This window comes from Mustelus asterias, chromosome 15 (genome assembly GCF_964213995.1).
Source record: "Mustelus asterias chromosome 15, sMusAst1.hap1.1, whole genome shotgun sequence".
Lineage (NCBI taxonomy): Eukaryota > Metazoa > Chordata > Chondrichthyes > Carcharhiniformes > Triakidae > Mustelus > Mustelus asterias.
The window spans coordinates 55,588,500-55,606,588 of NC_135815.1; the positions used below are offsets into that span (position 1 = coordinate 55,588,500).

Genomic DNA, 18,089 nt, shown 5'->3' on the forward strand with positions numbered 1-18,089 from the left:
CATCCACCGTTGCCACAACTGTAAAATACTGAGGATGATGAAAATCTGAAACAAATGTTGAAAACATTCAACAGGCCAGGCAGCATCATCAGAAAGATTATCGATCCTGAGGAGTTAACTCTGTCTCTCTCTCCTCACCAATGTTGCCTGCCAGACATGTTGAGTATTTCCAACACTTTCTATTCCCTCATTCACCACTCATATCCCTCTATGTTCTGATTTTGAATCACTTCTGTTTCAATTCCAATCACTATGGAAAGTCACATGTATCTCAGCAATGCCTGTCTTTGTGGGACATAGTAACGAGTTAATTTATTTGCGAACTGTAGACAACCCATAAGACGTTCTCGCTCTTTATTGGACACAGCCTGACAACCAGTGAAGTCGAGAGATTTGCCAATGCGGTAGGAACGTCAGCCGGTTTCTGAGGAGGCGGAGGGGGGAATTCCCCTGCTAAACTTGAGTACAATCTTACAGTGCCTCTCCTAACTTTGCGACCAGTTCGTTTTGGAGTGAGGACAGCGCAGTTACATATCCGTATAATTGTGTGGGGGTTATAACAGGGAAACGCGGCAAACAGCCATGGACGGTAAGCTGAGTTAGTAATCAAATATTTTGGTAGCTGTGTGTTTGAGGATGAAGATTGTCTGAAATTACTGGCAGAACTAAAAGATTAATTCACTTTTCAAGCATCCGCGGTATTTTGTTTTTGTGTTGTTGGCGGACCTGCGTCTACAAAGGGACTTTTTAAAAACTTTTGAACCCCTTTTTAAATGAAGATAACAAGACGAGTTAAATTGGTGAATAAATCGCGTCTTTTAAAACCGGACTGTTTCACACGCCGATCTTGCGTTTATTATCAATTCCGAATTACTCCTTCAAGTATGTATCTTTCGAGATTACACTGTTTGGGTGAGTTTGTTTGCTGCTCTGACAGTGTTTTGACTTCCGCTGTTTTCAGACAGCGGCCAAGAGTTTGTGGAAACTTTTTTGTGGACATTGGCGCCAACGAGAGAGAGAGGGGAACCCAGAACCTGGGACAAGCTCAGCCCCGCGAACGCCCTAAATGTCTTTTAAAATATCACAAGCAGTGGGTGGGAATTTAATTGAAGACATTTCAACTGCATTTTAAAACGACAAGCGCCTGCCTCGGGGACTTTTATTTACCATTTTTACCGAGAGCTGTCCCAATATCTTTGGCAGTTCAGAGAGAGGAGGGACGGCCTGTACAGCGAAGCTGTTGCATCACCTCCCAACTTAATGAGGAAGTATCTACTGAAAGTCAAATGTGTTTGAAAGATCTCTGAGTTCCTGCCGTGTCCATAAAATGTCTGCTGAAACTCACAGATGAGACGCTTGGTGAAACTCTCGGGGGCGATGATGAGAACAGATTTACCAGAAACTTCCCTGAAGTTCACCAGTTTGAACTGGGGGATCTTTTGTCTGAGGGATGAAGGACTGTCCATCCAATAGGCACGGAGAATATCTCATGTGTAGTTTTATTGATAGACTGGTTCTCTAGAATGGAACATCCCTTAAAGGAGTTAATGTTGTGACTGAAATTCTGAGTTGGATTGGAAGCCTGACATTTTAAGTTGTAATTGTAGTTGGTGGGGAAGGGGGCAGGTGGAGGGAGAATTGTTAGCTGCAAACAGTCTCGTCTGACTAAAGGGAGCTTTTCCAGCCAACTCCTCTAAATGGGGGGCACTTTGTGATATTGAAGTGGTTCAATCCAGCCCGAAAGCGGTTTGGAGTTGCTTTGATGCCGCCGTGCGCGTTATGAGCCAACACCCCTCACTTGCCCCACTGAACAAGATGAGGCTAGATGTTGGAAGGCAGCCATTGGTTTACTTTATTATTTTAAACGTTAAACGAAATCTATCTGTGTATATCCAGTTACTCTGGACACGCGATCTTCCGTGGCTACATAGAGGTGATGTGGAGATGCCGGCGTTGGACTGGGGTAAACACAGTAAGAGTTTTAACAACACCAGGTTAAAGTCCAACAGGTTTATTTGGTAGCAAATGCCATTAGCTTTCAGCGCTCCGAAAACTAATGGCATTTGCTACCAAATAAACCTGTTGGACTTTAACCTGGTGTTGTTAAAACTCTTACTTTACACAGAGATGAACAGGAGTTAGGTGCTGAAGCAGTGGATTATGTCCTACTTTCCACTCTGAAAACGATGGGAGAGGGTTTCGAGCTCCCCTCAGCAGGGTGGGTGAGATTTCTCTGCACATACTCCAGTGCAGCCACTGATTTCTAATGCTGCTGTTTGATTAAAATATAATCAACAGGACATTAAATAAATAGTACTTTTTAAAAATAATTTTTTACTCCATCCTTAAAGTTATCAAGCCAATGTTCAGAGTGGACCAGGCAAACCCAAATCCAATCCTTATTTGCTTCAAAAAACAAATTCAACATTCAGTTGATTCCAATTCATTGTCCCGCAAAAGAGATAAACAAGATTCAAGCTGACAAGATAAGTTAAGATGTGGAGATGCCGGCGTTGGACTGGGGTAAACACAGTAAGCAGTCTCACAACACCAGGTTAAAGTCCAACAGGTTTATTTGGTAGCAAAAGCCACTAGCTTTCGGAGCGCTGCCCCTTCGTCAGGTGACTCACCTGACGAAGGGGCAGCGCTCCGAAAGCTAGTGGCTTTTGCAACCAAGTAAACCTGTTGGACTTTAACCTGGTGTTGTGAGACTTCTTACGAAGATAAGTTAAGGCATTGCATCCCATCCTAGGCTTGATCTGACGCTTGATCTTAGCCAATTTAGAGAGCTAATGTTGAATATACAGGAAAATAACTGCAAGTGGCGCTTGAGGCTTAAAGACATATTTTCAGCTCAGTCCGCAGAGTGATGGTGATGACCATTGATACCATACGTCTAACTAGTGATTTGATTCTGTCTTGTACATACTCTCTAATGTGTCAGATTCCTAGATTTATTGGGTATGGGTTACTATGGTCACAACGTCAACCCACTGGTAACTGCACAAACATTTAATTGAAAGTAAATTAATCACATTGGGTAACTCAGTTTTAATTATCAGTAAATGTTATATTTGCTTTAGATTCATTACCAGCCCCTCAGTAAAACAATAGAATATCAAGTGAAACCAAATACATATGTCACTTTCAACAGCTTACCATTTTAAAAAATACTTACTATAAAAGTTCCCATAGCTAAGCATGTGATCTGAAAACCATACACAGGATACCAGAGAATTATGGAAGTTGGAACAATTGTCTAAAAATTTGGCAACTTTGTTTCCACTTAAGCTACAGCAATCCCATTGTGTCCCAATATTTGGCTCAACTTCATAATTTTTAACATTGTTTGATGCTTTATTCTTTATGTGTTGGCAATTGGACATTTACAGTCCTGAATAGAAGATGTTTTCTTGTTTTATTGGCAGGACTATACAAATTAATTTTCTCTATGACTAACTAATGTGATTTTTTTTTAAACTGTTGGTGAAATTATGCAGAGGTGTGGCTGTCCCAAAAAGGTATTTTTGTGAAAGCAGAAGAATTATTGAATATTCAAATACATAATTATTACAATTGGATAATCTAATTCAATAGTTTTGAGTTCAACTGTTTTGACACTGAGAATAAATGATTTGTGACAAAAAAATCTACAAAGCTATATTTATAATGTATCGAGAATAACTTAAAAGGAAGAGGAAAAAGTCTTGAGGAACATATTTTTTGTTTTTAGTGGGTGCATTTAGCAGGACCTGCATCACTTCTGTTTGAGTGCACACCCACCATCTAGTTGTGGGTGGAACTCAAGTGACCTTTAATTTTAAAGATAAATAATTTCATGATGACCACATTGGAGGGCAACACCAACTATCACTTTGGATCTTCCTTTAAGCATATTGTACAAATTTGCTTATTTAAATATATATTTGTATCCTTTTTACAATTTAATTTTAATCCAAGCATACTGGAAACTTGATGTGTTACTCTTTTATTCCTTATAATAGATAATAAGCAATAATTATTTCTGGAATCCTATCTTTACAGTGCGAGGTCACCTGCCTGCTATGTCAAGGCTTCCCATTCAAGGTAAGAGACTTCTCTATGTTGTAGGAAAGACCTTAACTCTATCTTAGAAACATAGAACATAGAAAAACTACAGCACAAAACAGGCCCTTCGGCCCCACAAGTTGTGCCGAACATATCCCTACCTTTTAGGCCTACCTATAACCCTCCATCCTATTAAGTCCCATGTACTCATCCAGGAGTCTCTTAAAAGACCCTATTGAGTTTGCCTCCACCACCACCGATGGCAGCCGATTCCACTCACCCACCACCCTCTGTGTGAAAAACTTCCCCCTAACATTTCCCCTGTACCTACCCCCCAGCACCTTAAACCTGTGTCCTCTCGTAGCAGCCATTTCCACCCTGGGAAAAAGCCTCTGAGAGCCCACCCGATCTATGCCTCTCAACATCTTATATACCTCTATTAGGTCTCCTCTCATCCTACGTCTCTCCAAGGAGAAAAGACCGAGCTCCCTCAGCCTATCCTCATAAGGCATGCCACTCAATCCAGGCAACATCCTTGTAAATCTCCTCTGCACCCTTTCAATCTTTTCCACATCCTTCCTGTAATGAGGCGACCAGAACTGAGCACAGTAGTCCAAGTGGGGTCTGACGAGGGTCTTATATAGCTGCATCATTATCCCCGGACTCCTAAACTCAATCCCTCGATTGATAAAGGCCAGCACACCATACGCCTTCTTTACCACCTCCTCCACCTGCGGGGCCGATTTTAAAGTCCTTTGGACCCGGACCCCAAGGTCCTTCTGATCCTCTACAGTACTAAGAGTCTTTCCCTTTATATTGTACTCCTTCATCCCATTCGACCTGCCAAAATGGACCACTATGCATTTATCTGGGTTGAAGTCCATCTGCCACTTCTCCGCCCAGTCTTGCATCCTATCTATGTCCCTCTGTAACTTCTGACATCCCTCCAGACTATCCACAACCGCACCAACCTTCGTGTCGTCGGCAAACTTACCAACCCATCCCTCCACTTCCTCATCCAGGTCATTTATGAAAATGACAAACAGCAAGGGTCCCAGAACTGATCCCTGGGGCATACCACTGATGACTGACCTCCATTTAGAAAAAGATCCATCTATACTCTCTCTCTGCCTCCTTTGGGCAAGCCAGTTCTGGATCCACAGGGCAGCAGCCCCTTGGATCCCATGCCCTCTCACTTTTTCTAGAAGCCTTGCATGGGGGACCTTATCGAACGCCTTGCTAAAATCCATATAAACCACATCTACCGCTTTCCCTTCGTCAATGTGTTTAGTCACATTTTTGAAGAACTCCACCAGGTTCGTAAGGCACAATCTGCCTTTGACAAAGCCATGCTGAGTATTCTTGAGCATACTAAACCTCTCTAAATGCTCATAAATCTTATCCCTAGCTTACCAACCACTGAGGTTAGACTCACCGGTCGGTAATTTCCTGGGCTATCCCTATTCCCCTTCTTGAAAATAGGAACCACATCCGCAATCCTTCAATCCTCCAGCACCTCTCCCGTCTCCATCGACGACGCAAAGATCATTGCCAGAGGCTCTGCAATCTCTTCCCTCGCCTCCCACAGTAACCTTGTCTTTCTATTTGTGTGACTGATTGCTGTGGTGTACTTTGTTGAATTCCATTTTGCTGCAATTGTTTTTTACTTAAATTTTAGGTGAACCTTATGTTGAAATTGTTGAGCAACCCAGGCAACGTGGCATGCGTTTCCGGTATAAATGTGAAGGACGATCGGCTGGTAGCATTCCTGGGGATCACAGCACAGATAATAATAGAACATATCCTTCCATACGGGTATAACATTACAATACATAACATGTTTTAAGTTTTCTGTGAAAATACCTCCTATTTCTTAATCATTTTAAAGCTATTAAAAACATAATTAATACATCGATGGGAATGAAAGGCTAATGCTTTAATACAAAAAGTAAATCCCGTTTCTGTGTAGCAGAATTCCAAAGAACTGTGTGAACTGTTTCCTCTTAAATCAATTTTTCAATAAAGAACATAAATGAAGTAGCTTCGACAACAAACTACCCATAATGGGAATATGGTAATTTTTTGCTAAGTCATTTGCTTTTAAGTACAATAACCTGTAAATCATATCTTGCTGGATGTCTTTTGCTGATGTGTTCAGTTGAGATTAGGAACTCCCTGTATGGGTAATTAAAGTTTGACTCAACATTGCACATAGATTATTGATATGACAATATACTGTACTATCACAGCACACTGCTAGATTGCTGCAGTTCACCAGATTGTGGAAGAGTTATGATTTAATATTGGGAAAATAAATTACTGTTATCATTATTATGTTGACAGTTATTTATAAATAAACAAATTTGAAACTGAAACAACTAACTTACCAAAATGTTATATTATTGTCATTCTGGCTTTCTTATTCCCAGTGAATTTAACTAAATTAGCAGTTGGCTTTAAGCATCATCTCTAGTTCATTCAGTGCACTCAATTCTCTCACAGTTCTTGATGCCTTGCTTTGTTTCTTGGTGTTTTTGATACTTAATTAGAGTAATTCTCCTCAAGGTTAATTTTGAAAAAATTAATTTGAAATCATTTACAGATTAAATTGTAGATGAACTGCTTTGATCCTGTCATGATTGAAAATGAATCTAATTTGTACTTGAGGAGCCCGAATCATCTAGGAGCTAGACCTATTTATATTATATTCTCAACAGGAGATCTCTCTTTATAGATAATCCTGCAGAGGCTTCTACTTTACTAAAATTGGACAATTTATAATGTTAAACCTTGCAACAAATCTGTCAAAATTAACAATGAATTTCAGAGATATCTGGTGTGCTGATTTTGCAGTTGTGTCAGCATAGCAGAAAAAAATGCCGTAGAAGCAATTGAAAATCTACCCATCCCAAGAAATGAGAGAGTGAAAGACGTTTCAATATGTCAGACCGTGTTTATGTGACTAACTGTGTACCTTGTTAGCCCCAGTAAAGTACTGTTTGTTTGAATGGGGCTGTTTCCAAGCTAAAGTTTTGAGTTATTCTAATCCGTTAGATTTAGAGTTAGAAAAAACAAAATTTAAACGTAAGAATGTAATTTTACAAGATTTCTTTGCATAATTTAGTTAAGTTACCCTTCCCTTTTATAACATTATGGTTCTGATCTAAATGTTCTTTTATCTACGCAGGTTGTAAACTACTTTGGCAGAGGGAGAGTTTTAGTTACTTTAGTAACAAAAGTTGAACCCTTCAAGCCCCATCCACATGACTTGGTTGGGAAAGATTGTAGAGATGGGTTCTATGAAGCTGATTTTGGCCCTGATCGTAGAATTCTTTGGTAAGTATTCAAGTTTAAGTTGGCACTTGTTATTTTGTTTTCATCATTTTGTTTTAAGAATGAAATGTACACAGATGTTGGTTTGATTTTTGTTTCATGGGTTTGATAACTAGCTCTATACTTTAAGATTATTTCTTCACTGATTTGCATTATGATTTAGGTTGACAATAACAACAAAAACAACTTGTAATTTAGATAGCACACTTAATGTTGTAAATCACACCAAGGTGCATCACAGTGTGCAAAAAACAGAAATTAACACAGCCAAAAAAAAAGAAGACATTAGGCTAGGTGATCAAAATTTCAGTCAAAGAGATGGGTTTTAAGGAGTGTCTTAGTGGTGAAAAGATGATGAAGGTTAGGGGGGAAATTCCAGAGTTTAGCGTCTAAACAGCTGAAGACATGGCTGCCAATAATGGGGTGAGGAAAGTGGGATGATGCATAAAAGGCCAGAGTTTAGGAAAAGTAAAGTTCTTGGAGAGTTGTAGGGCTGGAGGAGGTTACAGAAATGTGAACGAATAAGGTCATGGAAGGATTCGAACAAAAAGATGAGAATTTTAAAATCAAGGCTCTGTTAAACTGGGTGAATGGGATTGGTACAAGTTAGGATCTGAGCAGTAGAGTTTTAGATGTGGTTAAGTTTATGGAGGATGAAAAATGGGAGGCCAGCCAGGAGAGCATCAGAATAATCAAACCTGGAGGTAACAAAGGCATGGATGAGGGACGAATATTGATTGACCTGTAGATTTGTTGATTATATTTCAAGATATCTGTTTTCTTTCTAACTACTATTTAGTCAAACAGAATTCTTATATTACATAAAATCGCTCGCAGCAAATTATTTTTACCTGGATATGATTATGGGGGATCGTTACCCTCAATTTCTGCTGTATGCTTGATTGTCTCGGTCCTTGCAATTATCAGTGCAAATATAACATAATAATAGGTAAAGTATGTAAAATCTTGAAGTAGGAGGCCTGAGATTGAGTTGACTAACATTGTCAATCTAATCTGAAGGGTTGTGTGGGCTTAATTGCATGTATCTCACACATTGTCCTATGGCAATTTGATGAGGATCAACATTGACATTGATTGTAAAGATATTAAAGAGGAGAGTGTGTGGTACAATGGGTTAGCACATTTTCCTTTCACATCTAGTTCCTTGATTTGAAACCTCCCAAACTAGTTGGACAGTGGTCTAATTCTGGTCGTACAAGTTCTTTTTGAAATGAATGTGGGTAGTCTCAACCCACTTCTTAGTGGATGTGAGCTCACAGCACAAAACTGGTCCCAATTTAACACCATGGCATTAGTGTTAGCCATGACTCAGTAGGAACATCCTCACCTCTGAATCAGTAATTTGTGGGTTGAAGTTTCACCCCAAAGACTTGAGCGCACAATGCTAGACAGACATTCAGTACAACGCTTAGTGAGTGCTGCACATTGTAACAGTGCCATCTTTCAATGAGTGATTGATGTGAGAGTCTGCCCTCTCAGAAGGATGTAAGAAAAATTTCCTGGCATTTTCAAAGAAGGGTAATGGAGTTGGGTGTCCCAACCAACATTTATTTTCACCAAAAACCTAAGACAGAATCTGGTCTTTTTTGCATTGTTGTTTCTTGGAGCTTTTTAGTCTGCAAATTGGCTGTCGTGTTTCCCACATTGTAACAGTGACTATTCTTTAAATGTATTTCATTGGCTATAAAATGTTTTGGGACATTAATGAGGTTACAAAAGGCACAATATGAAAGCAGGTCTTTATGTCTTCCTTAAATTGTCCATCTGCCTGAGAAAATGTGTGCAACATTTATGGTGTTTCTTGGAATGCTCCTGCCAAGGTGCAGTTGGAGTTTCTTCTCCCTTTTGTTCACTGGTTTTCTCGACCCCTTCTCTCCTGGAAGGTTTGACAGCTTGCTGGAATATGATTCCATGGGCACCTTGGCAGTCTTTGGTATCTGATTGGTGTAGCCATTCTTCATGTATGGGTGTCAGCAAACTATTTGACTAGGCCTATCACAGCTGAGCCCATTCTGTTTATACCCAACACCTATACACAGTTCCAGATGAAATCAGGAGAACAATTAGGAGTGGAAATTTCATCTGATCACTTTGTTAAAGCAGACATATTGAATCGATGAAGGTGTTGTAATTTTCAATAGTAGCTTTCAAGAAGGAATTGGATAAATAGTAGACAGGTAAAGAATTGCAGGTGCATGAGGAAAGTGCAAAGAAGTGGGCGTACAAGATTTCTCCTTGAAAGAGTTACTGCAGACTTGAAGGGGTGAATGGCCTCCTTCTGTGCTCTGTGATTTTATAATTTATTATTGTGATTGCAAAATTGCCAACAAAGTTAACATGAAGGAATGCCTCATGAATTAGCTATCAAGTAGAAAGTATAGTACACAGATCCAGACCAAATTGATACCAATTAATACCTTGATGAATGGCAAAGTAAATAGTGGATTCTATTACATCCATGTGCCCTCTGCTTATGTAGAATGTATATTCTTCTGAATGTACTAGCATTTTGGCCTGTGGGAAATAGCCACAGCCAAGTCCCACTCCATCTTTTTCCCCTTGCTCCATGACAAAATATACAACAACAACTTGTATTTATATGGCACTCTTAATGTCAAGTTATCCCAATCCATTTTTGAAGAGGTGCAAAGAGACAAAAATGGAAACTAAAACAAAGAAGAAAGGGTAACCAAAACTTTGGTCAAAGAGATGTGTTTTAAAGAGGGTCTTAAAGGAGGAGGGCAATTATAGAGAGGTGACATTTACATATTTTAGAGGCAGCAATGGCAGGGGAATATGAAGGGAGATGCATATAAGGCCAGAGTCAGGAACGGTAAGTTCAAGAGGTGGGAGGATGTTGTAGGAATGGAGATATTTTGGCTGCAATTAGATCAGTAAGAACAGAACCATACAAGAATATTCCCACTGAGTTTCGGTACTGAGGAAAGGTGTTGGAGGAGGGCGGTGTGGTCAATCATGGCAAAGGTTACAGAAAGTTTGAGGAAAATACAAGGAAGGAATTGCGCCATGGGTTACAATTAAAATGGTAGGGAAAATTGAAAAGTAAATCTATTGGGAAACATCAAATCCAAAAACTGGCTGCTTTTCTCAGTAAGTATAAGTAATTGAGTTTGTATGGCTATTGATTTGTTTACTCCATACAACAAGATTTGTCAGAGTTAATGGTAAGAACATAAGAAATAGGAACAGGAGTAGCCCGATGGCTCCTTGAGCCTGCTCCGCCATTTGATATGATCATGACTGCTTTTTAGCCTGAATTTCAATTACCATTTGCTCTCCATATCCCTTGATTTCCCGAGCACCAAAAATCTGTTGATCTCAGCCTTAAATGTGTTCAACAATGGAGCATCCACAACCCCCTGAAGTAGAGAATTCCAAAATTCACAACCCGTTAAGGAAATTTCTCCTTATCTCAGTCCTAAATTGGTTGACTCCTTATCCTGAAATTATCCCTCTACATTTTTGATTTCCCAACCAATGGAAACAATCTCTCAGTCTATCTCCTTCATAATGTTGTATGTTTCAATGACATTGGGCCCTATTTTACCATTTTGATTCTAAGTGCTGGGCGGACTTGAAACTGGGAATGTTTCAGATCTGACTTTTAGACCCGTTCTCAGGCACCCCCATATGCACCCTGCCTGAAAAAATAGCAGCGATTTGGAGTTGCGCTGTAGAAGCCTGTGGGCGGGGCTTAACGCGCCAAAAATCCTACAGCTCCGATTGGCACCTCCAACTGCGCATGCGCAGAAAAAAAAGATAGAGAAATGCTCCCAAAGAACAAGAACAAAGAACAATACAGCACAGGAACAGGCCCTTCGGCCCTCCAAGCCCGTGCCACTCCCTGGTCCAAACTAGACCATTCTTTTGTATCCCTCCATTCTCACTCCGTTCATGTGGCTATCTAGATAAGTCTTAAACATTCCCAGTGTGTCCGCCTCCACCACCTTGCCCGGCAGCGCATTCCAGGCCCCCACCACCCTCTGCGTAAAATACGTCCTTCTGATATCCGTGTTAAACCTCCCCCAACCCCCCCCCTCACCTTGAACCTATGACCCCTCGTGAACGTCACCACCGACCTAGGAAAAAGCTTCCCACCGTTCACCCTATCTATGCCTTTCATAATTTTATACACCTTTATTAGGTCACCCCTCATCCTCCGTCTTTCCAGTGAGAACAACCCCAGTTTACCCAATCTCTCCTCATAACTAAGCCCTTCCATACCAGGCAACATCCTGGTAAACCTCCTTTGTACTCTCTCTAAAGCCTCCACATCCTTCTGGTAGTGTGGCGACCAGAATTGGGTGCAGTATTCCAAATGCGGCCGAACCAACGTTCTATACAACTGCAACATCAGACCCCAACTTCTATACTCTATGCCCCGTCCTATAAAGGCAAGCATGCCATATGCCTTATTCACTACCTTCTCCACCTGTGACGTCACCTTCAAGGATCTGTGGACTTGCACACCCAGGTCCCTCTGAGTATCTACACCCTTTATGGTTCTGCCATTTATCGTATAGCTCCCCCCTACGTTAGTTCTACCAAAATTCATCACTTCGCATTTATCTGGATTGAACTCCATCTGCCATTTCTTTGCCCAAATTTCCAGCCTATCTATATCCTCTGTAGCCTCTGACAATGTTCCTCACTATCTGCAAGTCCAGCCATTTTCCTGTCGTCCGCAAACTTACTGATCACCCCAGTTACACCTTCTTCCAGATCGTTTATATAAATCACAAACAGCAGAGGTCCCAATACAGAGCCCTGCGAAACACCACTAGTCACAGGCATCCAGCCGGAAAAAGACCCTTCCACTGCCACCCTCTGTCTTCTGTGACCAAGCCAGTTCTCCACCCATCTAGCTACCTCCCCCTTTATCCGATGACATCCAACCTTTTGCACCAACCTACCATGAGGGACTTTGTCAAACGCTTTACTAAAGTCCATATAGACGACATCCACGGCCCTTCCCTCGTCAACCATTCTAGTCACTTCTTCAAAAAACTCCACCAGGTTAGTGAGGCATGACCTCCCTCTCTCAAAACCATGCTGACTATCGTTAATGAGTTTATTCCTTTCTAAATGCGCATACATCCTATCTCTAAGAATCCTCTCCAACAACTTCCCTACCACGGATGTCAAGCTCACCGGCCTATAATTACCCGGGTTATCCTTCCTACCCTTCTTAAATAACGGGACCACATTAGCTATCCTCCAATCCTCTGGGATCTCACCTGTGTCCAGTGACGAGACAAAGATTTGCGTCAGAGGCTCAGCGATTTCATCTCTCGTCTCTCTGAGCAGCCTTGGATAGATTCCATCAGGCCCTGGGGATTTGTCAGTCTTTATATTCCCTAAAAAACCTAACACTTCCTCCCTTCTAATAGAGATTTTCTCTAACGGGTCAACACTCCCCTCCGAGACACTCCCAGTCAACACATCCCTCCTTTGTGAATACCGACGCAAAGTATTCATTTAGGATCTCTCCTGCCACATCGTTCCCAGGCCGGATAATGCCTCCCATCTGGAGCCCACAGACATTGCCTCACCGACAACATTACTGACTCCGCCACCCAGACCGATTTCCCCCCCCCCCCATCACACGCAGAGTGGCAGCAGACCTCCCCTGCCCCCTCACCATCTGAGTCAGAGAGCTACCTCCCCCATTATCAATCTGAACCAGAGAGCTGCCTGAAGTTCGAAACGCACCTCCTCAGAAGCTGGAAGGCCCGAATCGGACCTTTGCGGACCATGTCTGTTTCGCGCCGAATCTGGACGGGCGAACGTGGTGGTAAAGGGGGAAGTGCTGGTAAGTTTGGGCATGCAGCCCATTAAGTCAATTTAAATGCATGCAAATGTATTTAAATTGATGTCACGCCCGTTTTGGGCACAGTCCCAACGGCGGCCATTTTCAGCTCTTGCTAAAGGAGGAACCGGTGTGGGGGAGGGTGCAGATCGTGCTACTTGCCTCACATCCGACTTTACCAAGTTTCTGTGCCCAAAATCGGGTGCAACTTGATGGTAAAATCGAGCCCATCATCTCTCATTCTTCTAAACTCCAGAGAGTTTAGGCCCAATTTACTCTGCCTCTCATCATAAGACACCCTCTCAACCCAGGAACTAATCTGGTGAACCTTCATCCTAGCACCTCAAGGACAACTATATCATTCCTTGGGTCTGGAGAGCAAAACTGTACACACTACTTCAGGTGTGGTTCCACCATAGCCCTATACAATTGTAACAAGACTTCCTTTCTTCTTGTACACCTTGTACATAGGCCAGCATCCAATTTACTTTCTTAATTGCTTGTTGTAGTTGCATTCAAATTTTGTATTCCTTGTGCAAGTATACCCAGGTTTCTCTGAACATCATCAAAGAGAACTTCCATGCCTTTAAAACAAATCTGCTGTTTTGTTCTTAATACCACAGTGAATAACCTCACCCTTTTCCACCCACATTTTACTCCATTGCTTGTTGCTGACTCTCATAAACTATCCATATTGTTTTACAGTCTCTTTGTGTCTTCCTTTATAGTTTGTATTCCCACAAAGCTTTGTATCACCAGCAAACATTGATGCATAACTCTCTACCTCTTTGCCGAAGCCATTAATATAATGTAAATAACTGGCGTTACAGCAGTGATCCTTGTAGCATTCTAGTAGTCATGGTCTGCCAACTTGAAAATGTCTCATTTACCTTTATTCTCTGCTTCCCATACATTAACTAATCTTCTATCCAAGCTAATATATTATCCTGAACTCCATGAGCCCTTAGCTTGTATCTTAACTTCTGGTGCGGTCCCTTATTGAATTGAAGTATACCATATCTACTGGTTCCCTTTATCTACCCTACCAGTTGCATCCTGAAAAAAACTTGTAATAAATTTGCCAAACGTGATTTCCCTTTTGTAAAACTATGCTGTCTTTGGCTGATCAGACAATGATTCACTAAAAGCATTGTTAAGACTTCCTTAACAATATATTTCAGCATTTTGCTGATGCCTAATGTTGGACTAACTGGCCTATCGTTCTGTTTTCTCACTTCCTCCTTTCCTCAATAGCAGCAAAGTTCCATTTGCTAACAATCCATTAGAATTATAGAATCTAGAAAATTTTGGAAAATCATAACTGGCACACTCACTATCCCTGCAGCTACTTTGGTTAGAACCCTAGGGGTTAGGTCATCAGATCCTGGGGATTTGTTGGATTTTAGTCCCTTAAGTTTCTCCAATATGTTTGCTCTGCTGAGATGAATTGACTTAAGTTCTTCACTCTTTTTAAGCCCATGGTTACCCTGCATTTTTGGTATGTATCTTTACTGTGAAGAAGACAAAATATTTGTTCAATGTCTGTGCCATTTCCCATGATAAAGGGCGAGATTCTCTGGCCTCCCCTCAGAGTTTTTAATGGCAATGGGAGGCAGTGCACTATTCACTGGTAGTGGGATCCTCTGGTCCCACTGCTGTCAATGGGAATTCCCATTGAAACCACCCCATGCTGCCGGTGGGACCAGAGAATCCTGCCAACGTGAACAGCTGGAGAATTCCAGCTATTGTCTCCTGATCTGTAAGCTTTTCCAAACTGTTTTTATAGTCCTGGCTAGTTTGCTCCGTGATTCTAATTTTTCTCCTTTGCTGGTTTATAAAACACTCCCAACCTCGGGCTTACTACTGTTCTTGCAACATTATAAGCCTCTTCTTTGAATTGAATACTATCCTTAACTTCCTCTGTAAATCCTGGATTAATCTTTCTTGCTGAGTTTTTGATTTTTAATGTCATGTGCCTTTGTTGAACATTTTGTCCCTGCCCCTTCCTGGTCCATTTCTGTTGTATTTACTCAACTTGCTGGACTGCTCTGTTGTTTCAATTTTTCTCTTCAGATTTCTAAATCACCTGATCCCTCTCTTCCCCCCACCCCCCTCCCCCACTTTTTTTAGTTTAAGGCCCTTTTCTAGGTTGGTTATACAATTTGCCAGTTTATGTCAGCCCTTCTCTTTCCAGAGCACAGATGCTAGTGGCCCATGAATTAAAACCCCTTCCCACACTACACCTTGAGCCATGTGTTCAATTCTCTAATCTGCTGGTACTGTGCCACTTGGCATGTGGCTCAGGTAACAATCCGCAGATTATTACTATTGAGGCTCTGCATTTTAATGTGTGTCTTGATTCCATTAACACTCATCATTCCTAGTCCTACCTATGTCATTTGTTCTTATTGGAACAGGACAACTGGATCCACCCCTCCCACTCCAAGTTCATCTCCAGCTGCAAGATGTCCTTTACCCTTGCACCAGACATGTAACACAGCCTTTGGAACTCCCTGTCACGCAGAAGCAGAGAACAGTACTGACTCCTTTCACTACCACATTCCTTTTTATCTCCCTACCATGGTGCCATGGTCAGTTTGCTCATCCTCAATGCAGTCCTGTTATCCACCGCGTACCTATGTGGATGTGGTGAGACGTTCATTAAAGCTCCTCCATGACTTTATCCCTTACACCCAGATCTGCCTGACTCTCAGCTACACCCTTCTGACCATTGAGCAACTCCAAAGTGGGACTTAACCTAAGCGGCGTGGCTGTATCTCAGAAGAACATAAGAACATAAGAAATAGGAGCAGGAGTAGGCCATCTAGTCCTTCGAGCCTGCCCCGCCATTCAATAAGATCATGGCTGATCTGAAGTGGATCAGTTCCACTTACCCGCCTGATCCCCATAACCCCTAATTCCCTTACCGATCAGGAATCCATCTATCCGTGATTTAAACATATTCAACGAGGTCGCCTCCACCACTTCAGTGGGCAGAGAATTCCAGAGATTCACCACCCTCTGAGAGAAGAAGTTCCTCCTCAACTCTGTCCTAAACTTACCCCCCTTTATTTTGAGGCTGTGCCCTCTAGTTCTAGTTTCCTTTCTAAGTGGAAAGAATCTCTCCACCTCAACCCTATCCAGCCCCTTCATTATCTTATAGGTCTCTATAAGATCCCACCTCAGCCTTCTAAGTTCCAACAAATACAAACCCAATCTGCTCAGTCTCTCCTCATAGTCAACACCCCTCATCTCTGGTATCAACCTGGTGAACCTTCTCTGCACTCCCTCCAAGGCCAATATATCCTTCCGCAAATAAGGGGACCAATACTGCACACAGTATTCCAGCTGCGGCCTCACCAATGCCCTGTACAGATGCAGCAAGACATCTCTGCTTTTATATTCTATCCCCCTTGCGATATAGGCCAACATCCCATTTGCCTTCTTGATCACCTGTTGCACCTGCAGACTGGGTTTTTGCGTCTCATGCACAAGGACCCCCAGGTCCCTCTGCACAGCAGCATGTTGTAATTTATTTCCATTTAGATAATCCAATTTGCTATTATTTCTTCCAAAGTGAATAACCTCGCATTTGTCAACGTTATACTCCATCTGCCAGATCCTCGCCCACTTACTCAGCCTGTCCAAATCTCTCTGCAGACCTTCTACGCCCTCCACACGATTCACTTTTCCACTTATCTTTGTGTCGTCTGCAAACTTTGTTACCCTACACTCAGTCCCCTCCTCCAGATTGTCTATATAAATGGTAAATAGTTGAGGCCCCAGTACCGATCCCTGCGGCACGCCACTAGTTACCATCTGCCAACCAGAAAAGCACCCATTTATTCCGACTCTCTGCTTCCTGTCCGATAGCCAATCCCCAATCCACGCTAACACAGAAGAAAGTAACCAGGTAACTCTCATCCCTCCTAATACCCCGTAGTGTCTGCAGCTCGGAATCCAGTCCAGTAACTCTGAGCCAAAGTTGTTCAAGCCGCAGAGACTTACTGTAGGTATGATTGCCGTGACTACAAAACATTCCAAGAATTCTCCACATGTTGCAGTCATGACACACCACTGTTCTGCCATGTCTGTCTAAATTTATTTATTTATTTGATTCGTTAACTAGTTGCTAATTTGGTAAATTAAAGCAATATATTAATCTCCTAGTTTAGAGGCAAAAGAAGAACTCTCACCAGCTGCTGGAGGTAAAATAAAAAGCAGCACCGTCTCACCCTCTCTGTGCCAAATTCCTGATTTAGCACTCAATTCATGAAGCACTCTGATCCCAGACTACTATTGTGTAATAGCAGACACGGAGTACTTCAAGAGTTTACATAGAAAGCACACCCAAGTTACAGCTGCTAAATCAGCTTTCTGCTAGATAATTAACATTTATTTGACAACAAATGTCGGTTGATGGACAGTTAACTGCTAGACAATTCTATTAACTAGGTGTCTTGACTAGTTTGCAGTTTTAATATTCTAAATCAGATTCTAACTGTTAATCTAAATTACAGCTTGAGAAATACTTAGCAGGAAATTTCCATTTGCATTTCTAGCTTGGCACATGGTTCATGAAGCACTCATCGCTTTTTGCTGCCCTACTCTCGTGTATGGCCTTGTCACTCCAATTTGACATTTCTGTTTTAAGTTCACCTCAGCATGCAGACAATACCTTGGTTTAACATCTCTTTCAAAAAAATGGTGCTTCCAATGCAGAAGTCCATCAATGCACTATGAAGTTCAGCTTATATGTACAAATCCATAAAGTAGCTTGCACCTACCACTTTGATGTGTCAGAAGCAAGATTACTTCCAGTATGTGGTGGTGTGTATTCATTCCCCAGGTGGGAAGT

The 18,089-nt window shown here is 41.7% G+C and overlaps 1 protein-coding gene across 1 annotated transcript in view; it reads left to right on the forward strand.

The window, feature by feature from the left end:
• The first annotated feature begins 380 nt into the window (after window positions 1-380).
• rel (v-rel avian reticuloendotheliosis viral oncogene homolog) overlaps window positions 381-18,089 on the forward strand; it is a 52,216-nt gene continuing 34,507 nt past the window's right edge. Inside the window, exons 1-4 of the mRNA XM_078229901.1 lie at window positions 381-589; window positions 4,045-4,086; window positions 5,726-5,862; window positions 7,235-7,383. Coding sequence (XP_078086027.1) covers window positions 583-589; window positions 4,045-4,086; window positions 5,726-5,862; window positions 7,235-7,383 — 335 coding nt within the window. The 5' untranslated portion in view covers window positions 381-582. The remainder of the gene's footprint in view (window positions 590-4,044; window positions 4,087-5,725; window positions 5,863-7,234; window positions 7,384-18,089) is intronic.